The 9,811-nt window shown below is 41.0% G+C and overlaps 1 protein-coding gene across 10 annotated transcripts in view; it reads left to right on the forward strand.

The window, feature by feature from the left end:
• The window catches only part of LOC308573170 (ankyrin repeat and fibronectin type-III domain-containing protein 1-like), a 384,306-nt gene that overhangs the window by 359,272 nt on the left and 15,223 nt on the right, over positions 1-9,811 (forward strand). For all 10 annotated transcript variants that reach the window (XM_081169829.1, XM_081169832.1, XM_081169831.1 and 7 more), the window contains 6 exons: positions 56-146; positions 3,933-4,040; positions 6,542-6,641; positions 6,896-7,028; positions 7,412-7,531; positions 8,990-9,205. In XM_081169829.1, the coding sequence (XP_081025955.1) occupies positions 56-146; positions 3,933-4,040; positions 6,542-6,641; positions 6,896-7,028; positions 7,412-7,531; positions 8,990-9,205 (768 nt within the window). The remainder of the gene's footprint in view (positions 1-55; positions 147-3,932; positions 4,041-6,541; positions 6,642-6,895; positions 7,029-7,411; positions 7,532-8,989; positions 9,206-9,811) is intronic.

The raw sequence follows: 9,811 nt of genomic DNA on the forward strand, positions 1-9,811 counted from the left end.
TCTGAGCAACAAGGTTTTCTCTAGTCCATGTGACTCCTTATTCCTTTCCCTACAGGGTACAGCTTACTATGTCCAAGTATCTGCCTACAACATGAAGGGATGGGGACCTCCGCAAACTTCAATACCACCCTTTGCTATTCCATCAAGTAAGTGGAAACATCAGGGAGCATCAAACATACACCTCATTGTTCATACTGTAAGGCTAGTTTACTGTTCTTGCTCATGTTTTAGAGCTTAGTGAGCACTCAGTGGTATATAACAAATGGTACTGTGGCATTCTGAAGACTAATTATTATGGCACCAACTTTCATGGACTATTCAAAGATAATTTTATGAGAATTGCATTTTTTTTTAAAAGAAAAAGCAGGATTGACTTACAAACATGCTGTCCCCATTCGAAATGTGCGAGGACAGATAGGTCTAGTAGTAACAACAGTGGTGATGGAAGAGAAGGTATACCCTGGATATACTGTAAGGCACACAGCACACAAACAGCAGAACATTGTGTCTCCAAATTCTGGTTATCCGAAACACCAAAGTCCTACAGATTAACATGCTCTTCAGGGATTCTCATGGCAGCATAATTTGCAATAGCAATGCTTCTTTTTATCTAAACTTCTAATTATTAAATGGTTCTCTATCCTCCTTTCTTAAACAAAAAATGCCCATATATTTAAAATATTATTTTGGTATCTTAATCTCCTTTCTACTCTCTTATATATTTATTTTGTTTAGGTTGTTAGATTTTTTTGCTTTTCCCATCCCAAGAGCTCAAGATGTATAACAGTATGATACTTAATATAACCTATCACTAGAAGCCAACTGAAATAAATTTTACACCATGTAAGCTTGGGCTTTGGTGAGTTGTGAAGGGACCAGAATCCCTGTGTACAGCTAACCTGAAGGGTTCAGTGGTTTATTTTGGGGGAGTGAGAAGCTAATACTTCACCTGTAACCTGGGTTTTTAAAGAGTGGAAGCTTTGATACATTCTGGTGGGATGAGGGAGCAGTTTTCTTAAGTTTTTCTTCCTTTTAGATAAGAGAGGTTTGCTGCCCCTGAAGCAGCATCAGAGTTCTAATTCTAATACAGGTCTCAGTAGTGCAGTGGATCAGTATGTCTGGCTATTAACTAAAAGGTTGGTGGTTTGAGCCCACCCAGGGACTTCTGTGGACAGCATTCCTGTATTGTAGGGATTTGGACTAGGGATTTGGACCAGCAACCACTTTGGTCGTATATGATGCCTAAATGGGAACAATGCTATGTCATGACATAGCTTCATTCCCAAGAGCATTGTCGGTTAAAAGGAAAGACAGCTGCCCTTACTGCAGAATGGGCAGCTGATTGGAGCTCCTCTGCCACTCTGAATGGTGGAAAGTCTTTTTGCTTTATTCTGTTTTAAATAAAGGAATACTTAAGGAAGCCTTCTGCCATCTCATCTTGCATGGGTATACATATGCCTGTGTCCCCTAAAATGTATCAGTTTTCCTTTTCCCCTGAGAAAGTGGCAGAAAATGCCCCCATTCACAGGCTCAATGAAGGTGATGTATGATTTTCATCCCAGCGTATTATATGAAATGCACATAATACAGCAAAGCCGAATTCAAGTAAAAGAAAAAATACAAACTTAATAGTTATATTTTCCCCTGTTTACAATGCAGTTAGATCATAGAATTCCTGTCACTGAGGCCAAGAAGGATTTCCATCCCTTTAACAACAGCCAAGACAAGACAAGGTTTCTGTAAATAATGCTGCTGTTGTGTACAACTTAAGAGATGTCAATTGTGTCTTTCATGGTCAATCATTCTCTAACACGATGAGACATTCATAGTTAAACAACTGTATGTCATTCTCTCCTCTGCTAATTATACATCTTGCTCTATCAACCACAAAGGCAATACCTTTAAGGACTGTCCATGTGGTCCAGGGATGCAAATCCATCATGACCAAATTGGAAGTTAACGGAGCTCAGATTGATGGATTAGGCCCTTTAGCTTTGGGTTGTATAATATAGCTGAATGTAACTATAACATTCCAGCCTGAGTTATAAAGTAATTTATTCCTTGCTTTCAAATTTTAAAGAAAATATTTCTCCCCTAAATAAAAATAACCAACTTTTGTCACGTAAAAGTGTGCAGCACCTCCCTGGGTGTTTTTAAAGCACCTAAAAATAGCACCAGGTCCCAGCCAAAGTTAACAGAGCTGATCTTTCCATGGAAAACAGCAGCACAGGGGAGTGTATAAACCAATTAATGTAAAGTTAATGTAAAAGGGCTGCTTCCCCCACACTAGCCTGTGCTGCTCAGTAGCTCTGCCACCTCATAACTAAGAAGCACAAGGAAGAGGTTCTATTTATTTATTTGTCTAGGTGAGTTTAACTCTCACCATTAGTATGAAGAAACTTCTGCTCAGTTGAAGGCCAGCAGCCGACATGAGGCTGCGGAAATACTGAAAAGAGCTACAACAGACCCAACCTTGTTTGTTACTATGATTTGTCGTCTCCTCCTACTGGCGGCAGCTGTTAAATTCCGTCACCCTTATGAGCAGTTCCCACCAGTGGTTACTGCTTCTGGGTTGCCTAACATGATTTGCACCTCTTAAGACTGAACTCTCATGTAAAGCTAGGAGGAATCCTAGGCAGAACTATCTGCATTTCTGTACTAAATAGAAGAAATTGTTATTAAGTGAAAGAATCGGCATCTTTAAAAAAATCTCAACATTCATTAAAACAAGAAATACAGTTACTAGACTTTGGATTTCAGTGATATACTTTAAAACATGTTGGCTTGGTGAAATCCCAGAAGCGGAATACAATTTCCAGTTATCAGGCAATGGGGCTGCAATGCTTTTCTCCATGCCTAGCAGCCTGATAATTAATAGAACATAAATAAATATACTGATTTTTCTTTAATTAGTGTAATTTATTCAAGATATATAATATGATTTTCCTTGCTCCAGAACTTGGAGTACCACAGTGCAGAATTTTGATTTCTAAAACAAGGACTATATGTAACCTTAGTCATACTGCAGAAATAATCGTTATCTTCCATCTTTGCAAAGTCAGGACTTTTTAAACATCAACCTACAGTATGAAACTGGCTATTAATGTTTTACTGTACATACCCATATTTTTCCTCTGTGTTCTTCCCCTTCCCCCCTTTCTCCTACTGTCACCTTTTTCTCTTTTTCAATCTTAAACCAATTAAGACCTACTTAGCATGTAACACTAAGCCAAACCGTATCTTAGCATGAACAAGCAAGCCTGTGGGTTTCCAGTGGTGTTTTTACTCCTTCCCCAGTCCTTTCCTTGTTGTGCTACCCAGGGCTAAACCCTGGTGCGGCTTAATATGTCTAAATCGAGGCTTAAGGTGTCTCACTCCAGACAAACTACAAGCTGTAACCAAGGTTTGTTCTTGGTTTACCACTTACGATCTGTCTGGCAGACACAAACCATGAGCCCAGGTTCAGACATAATGACATGGCTTAGCCCCAGATAGCATGGCAGTTGCATGACAGAGGGATGCAGCCACACTCTTTGTGTCAGGAACCCTCATGCTTGCTCATTCATGATTTTCTATTATGTGCAAACCAGGTCTAAAGATCGAAAATGATCATACAAAAGTTGGTAGTGGTGCTATTGCTGGTTTGATCCATTTAGGTAAGGATTGGACCCAGTTGTGGGTCTGACCTGTAAATTGAAAACCACTATGTAAGACTAAGCCTTTCACATGGTGATGATCTTCACCCATTCATCAAGTCTAGCTTTTAGTGTCAATAGATCAATTGTGTTTTGAGCAATGTTTTATCCAGAAAGCTGTTCAGTAGTGTACTATGGGTATGAAACAACTGTGAGGGGGAAATATTGTAATGGACTGGAACTGCTAACAGCTTGTGCTGCTATTTCTCTATGTATTTTATCTGCTTCCCACTTCAGACTGGAGAGAATATGATGGGCGGGCACCAAGGCGAAGAGGTCAAGCTGAAGCTTTGGACCATCTTTTAAGCCAGGTGAAGATGGTGCACCAACAATGTGTGTGTCACGGTGAGTCCCACTTTTGTGTCCATAGGCAGTTTAGATACCAGTTCTCTTGAATAGCCTATTCATTGTGGGCATGTTCAGAGTGGCAGGAAAGGATATGTTGTTTATTAATATCCTTCCTAAGTTGCGCTAGCAAGTTCCTTTACTTAGCAGAGTGCATTCCTCTTTACACAGCAGAAAACCAGTTGCAAACTTGTGTGAGTTTCTTAAGACAATACACAATTCAATCTGGCTTGTCCAGATTGAAATGTGTTCTAGTATTTTCCTGGTACGACCCCTTGAATCCCTCCTAAAAGAATAAAGACACCACAGTCTTATTCATAAGTAACAAAAAGAAAGTTTACTCACGATCGGGCAGAGCACAGTGTGATACCTGGCTTTAGGCTTAAAGTTAGGTAAAGGGACCCCTGACCATTGTGCCTAGTCGTGGATGACTTTGGGGTTGCAGCGCTCATCTTGCTTTATTGGCTGAGGGAGCTGGCGTACAGCTTCCGGGTCATGTGGCCAGCATGACTAAGCGGCTTCTGGCGAACCTGAGCAGCACACGGAAACACCATTTACCTTCCCGCTGGAGCAGTACCTATTTATCTACTTGCACTTCATGCTTTTGAACTGCTAGGTTGGCAGGAGCAGGGCCCGAGCAACGGGAGCTCACCACATAGCAGGGATTCGAACCTGCCTTGGCCTTTTACCAGGTCACGCCTACCCACTAGTCACATGCAAGGAAGGATGCTCCAGGCCAGGAGGAACAGGAAGTTTCGACTGGCTGGACCAAACATTCCCTTGCATGTCCACTCTAGCAAAAGAAGGAATGTTGTATTTGACTGCTCTCAGTGGATGTTCCAGAGGTCCGGCCAGATCCCAAGGTTTCCGCAACCCGAGGAGCACTGTTCTGCGCATGTGCGTGGCAGTAGACTGCCTTTGCGCATGCCTGTAGGGGTGGTAGACCACTTCTGCACATGCGGTAAACCTGGCCCGATACTTCCGGGTTTGATGCTTTCGTAATGTGAAGTTTACGTAAAGAGGGTTACGTAAGCCGAGGTGCTACTGTACTTGTATCAGGCTCCCAGTGGTTTCAAGAGAATCATTGTAGTAATCAGATGCTGTATTTTGGAGAACTATGCATGCTCTATGGAAAAGCTCATGAAGGAAATAAGCTGCTGAAACCCTCAGAAAAAAATAATCAAGCCAACTTCCTATGCACCAAGAAGAGAGTGTATATAAATAACCACAGGGTCAAGTGAGGCTAACAGCTGATGTCCCAGTATATTCTTGTTTTCAAAAATGAGTTTGTAAATTATATGAGAATCTCCAGCTTGGTCGAAGCTCTGCTTTCACAGCAGAGGACAAGGCCTTTCTCTTGCATCCTCCTTGTTGTTCCTACCTGGATCTGCTGACTAATATAACTGTGGTATGCAATAAACAAATCTCGACCAGAGCCATAATACTGAACTGCAGAAACCAGCCCTTAATTATGGATGAAATATTATGAAGCATCTTAATGAAATCTTCTGCTGTCTGACTCCCCCACATTTTAGCTAAGTTATACTTCATACCCTTCTAGAAACAATAGCTAATTGGTACCATTACAAAAGGTAAAGGAGACTGGGACTCCTCTAGCTCCCTTGCAATTTGAGCACTGGGGTTAACTGATTTTTGTATGCTAGTGTGGTCTGTTAGTGGTGTTTGGGAACTGAGTTCAAATTCTACAGGCAACTGCTACAGGGACAATCTATGTGATCTAAGGGTACAAATCCAACTACGACTTTTTACTTCTCTTTGAATCTCAAACAAACATAAATTGCTGGATCTTTTGATTATCTTCTGCTTTTTAAATTAAAATACTTAGGACATCCCTCACAGGGTTATTAAGATGAGTGAAACAAGAATTATAAAGCACAATTAAAATAATATATGGAACTTTAATTGTGCTTTACAGTCCTTATCTTCTGTACATATTTAATAGGTTAAAAACTGGTTGTCGCTTGTCTGCTAGCCCTCCTTAGAGATGGAATGTTCACAACCTTTGAGGAGCAAGGTTTAGTTACAGAAGGAACAGTGGAAAGAAAGCAGGGATCCAGTTGGTAGCATGGCTGAAAAATAGGACAAAATAGCCAGCATGCTACAAAATCAGCAGGTTCCTGTAGAATGAATGTGGGTGATAGTAAAGTGTTGAGAGAAAAGAGGGACTGGAACATAGAAAGCTGAAGAAAAGAGAGGTCAAGGGGAAAAGGTGCTGGGAAACCCTCACACAAAAGCTAGGGGGAGGAAGAGCTATGTGAATTTGGCAGAGTAATAGTTTGCACCAAGGGGGAAATGGGGAATGAATGTCATATCTTCTTGGTTTTACCTAATCAGCCTAGTCTTTTATCTTGAATCTTTAGTAGATTTAGTAGATTTAGTAGATTCTTTAACACAAGGCTAGGTAATAAGAAAAAGGATGAGTTGACAGTAGTATAAATAATGGTTTGTGTAATGCCTTCTGCATGTGCTTTGCTCCTCAGAACCCTGTAAGAATCAGCCACAGAGCAGAAAACACTCTGTCTCCAAGAGTCTGAAGTATCTCTTCCACCCTGGCAGCAAATTCTTAAAAACACTGAAAAGGTAAGGTGGGGGGAGAATATGCCATCCGTCCACCTATGCACCCCCTTGCTATATTTGTTGAGTTTCCCAGAAACCGGGTGTGTGGGTCACTTCACTGTTTCCCAGGCACTTCAGGGGAACAAGGGAAATAGGGAGGGAAGCTGCTGTATCTTTCTTCCATTCCTTACTCCTCACCATGGTGGAAAGAATACTTCCCAGTAAAAACAATGATGATGATGAATCCCTCCCAAGCTAACTCTTTTCTATTTTCCCAGGGGCCTGTATCTGGCATCAATATTCTACAAGGATGACAACATATTGGTCACGCATGAGGATCAGATCCCTGTGGTCGAGATAGATGACACCTATTCTTGCCTGCTCATGCAGGACTTTCTCTGGTTCACTAAGGTGACCGCTTAGTAGGGTGACTTTTGAATGTGTGTCATTTTAGGTTAAATAAATATGTTTAAAAGAACATTATAAATTTACATCTAAATACATATTTTGTAGTCCATTGAAACATTTTCCTTTGACTCTTCCTATTTCTAGTAAGTAAAAACAATATTCTTACTGTACTTAAGAAAAATTTAAATATAAGGAGAGGGAGCCTAGCATAGGACAATATGAAAAGGTGCACAATTGCAGTGAGAGAGAGACTCTAGTTAGGATGCAAACATGTTTCCTCTATTCATTTCAAAAAAAAGCTGAACTTGGGGAACTTCATACCCACTGTATATAAAACTGGGCAGACCTGAGAATCCTAGAATGACCTGTTGCTATACTTGATGTAGGTATCGTGCATGTGGGATGAAATCCTGTGGCTGCGTCAGTGTGTCACTGTCTCCCAATCATCATGTTCCTGCATCCTGCAAACACGTCTCAAGGTGCTTCTGGCCATCTCACAGATGCAGGTAAGAAAAGAGGCCTCTTCAAGGCACAGGAGTGCCAAAGATGGGTATTTTGCCAGCTAGGCACATATCACTCATACATCTGATGCTCAACCCATTGATATTATGTCAAAATCATAAGATCTGAACTTCAGCTAGATAGATCTAATGCCCTTCATATACTAAGCAACTCAGGCAGGTGAGTAGGATTGAAAAGTCAAGGAGATACAGCCATCGCTAAGAAGGCATTTGAGTTTGAAGCAGAAGCAATTGATAACGTTCAGAATTTCTTGGGTGTGTCTCTGGCCAGGGGCCAATTTCTGTGTTCCTTTCCAACATAAACTCACCTCTTGGAAAAAATCTTAATGATAAATGGTTAGCTGTTCAAACATTTGTTTCATACCCAACATGAACATTGTGAAGCCATTATGTTTTCTCTGTGCTACATTATTGGGAGCAAAACAGACATTTCTATTTTTATGCTCTATTTTTCATGTTTTAACAAGTATCTTAATAGATCAAGCTTTAATTGATTAACTAGTGCAATTCATCAGTTAAAAGTTTAGTTGCAAATATATAATGCACACCACCAGGTACTTGGGAGTAGTCCTCCAAAACAGATTCCTTCAATGCCAGTAAAGTAATTATTGAGGAGTGATATAGATTGCAGAAAATATTAACTTATTCTTCCTTTCTGCCTGACAACAGACCTCCAAGGTGGCTGAGAATAAGCAGAAATAAATATGTAACAAATATGAAAATAGGGGTGACTGATGAAGATGGGGGAGGCAGTGGTGCAGACTATGTACTCCCTACCATTTTCCCGATGAAAGGTTATTCAGCCTGGTGGTATTATAAATGATAGTGACATATTGAAATGGCTGTACTTGTTGGCTATCATGTATAGCCAGTTCCATATGTGGTTAAGCTTTTTCGCAAGCAACTTTTTAACTATGTACGATGAATATTTGCTTTGACAGACAGCAGAAAGCAAAGATTTCAAGAAGCCAATGGCCATCTTAGTCACTCTTCATAATGAGTAAAAAACATTGTGTTCATTCAGATTCACTAAAAACAGCTTTGCCAAAGTGTTGTAATTTATAAATATATGTAAATTTAATTGGTTAATTGTTAAAATATGCTTTCATCTGTTGACAGCCCTGCTTATTATTCATGTATTGTCAGGTGACTTTGGTTTTAGGTAGCAAAGGAGCACTTCTGTCTGAATATTTAAATGCTCAATACTCCCGAAACGGTTTGAAAACCAGCTTCCGATTGGCTGCAGGAGCTTCCTGCACTCAAGCAGAAGCCGCAGAAGCTGTTTAGTCAGACGTTCGGCTTCCAAAAAATGTTTGCAAACCGGAACACTCACTTCTGGGTTTGCGGCATTGGGAGCTGATTTGTTCAGGAGCCAAGCCATGCTATCTAGAGCCAGATTCCACTCTCCATAAATGACTTTTTCCTCTCTTTATTATTATGAAGGGTCTGCTGGGAATTCAGGATCTGGGACATGTCTTTTTTGAGCCCATCAAAGACAAGCAGGGCAATATTTTAGTTGTGACCCTAAAGGAGGTGAAGACAAACCAGACCTTTGAAAGTGTCCACTGGGTCCCCCTCTCAAAGCTGCAGACAAGTCGCAAGTCCATCTCATCTCCAGAAGAGCCTACAGCTCTGGATGTGCTGCTGATGACCATGCAGGTGCCTGGTGTGTGTGTGTGTGTGTGTGTGTGTGTGTGTGTGTGTGTGTGTGTGTTTAGTGATGGAAAGACTGTGCTCATATTCAGAGGCACTCAGTGACAGACTAAATACTTTGCATACAGAAAATCCCAGGTGCAGTCCCAAGTCTCTCCAGTTAAAAGGATTTTAGGAAGGCAGGCTGGAAAAGACCACTACCTCAGACCTTGAAAATCCACTGCCAGTCATAGAAAACAAGGATGGAGAACCCCTAGGGGTCAAATACAACCCTTCAAGTCCCTTTCTGATCCTTGGGACTCTTCCCAAGCCATACTCAGTGGCCCTGCTTGGCTGTTTTTGCTACAAAGAACGTGTCATTAAATTATGTTACTGTCTCTTGTTTGGACTGTCGCTTGTTTGGATGTAAGATAGAGAGGGGTGTGTACATGTGGAGAGACTAGACTACTATATTAAGATAAAATTAACATTCATTGTTCTGGTCCTGCCCCCCCCCCCCGAAGGTTGCCAGAATAGGATGTGGACCCCAGGTTTAAAGAAGTTCCCTATCTTTGGACTAACCAGTACTGGTCTAGACAGACCAACTGTCTGGCAATACATGGAACCTGCATT

The sequence above is a fragment of the Podarcis bocagei genome (genome assembly GCF_964188305.1).
Source record: "Podarcis bocagei genome assembly, chromosome: 14".
Lineage (NCBI taxonomy): Eukaryota > Metazoa > Chordata > Lepidosauria > Squamata > Lacertidae > Podarcis > Podarcis bocagei.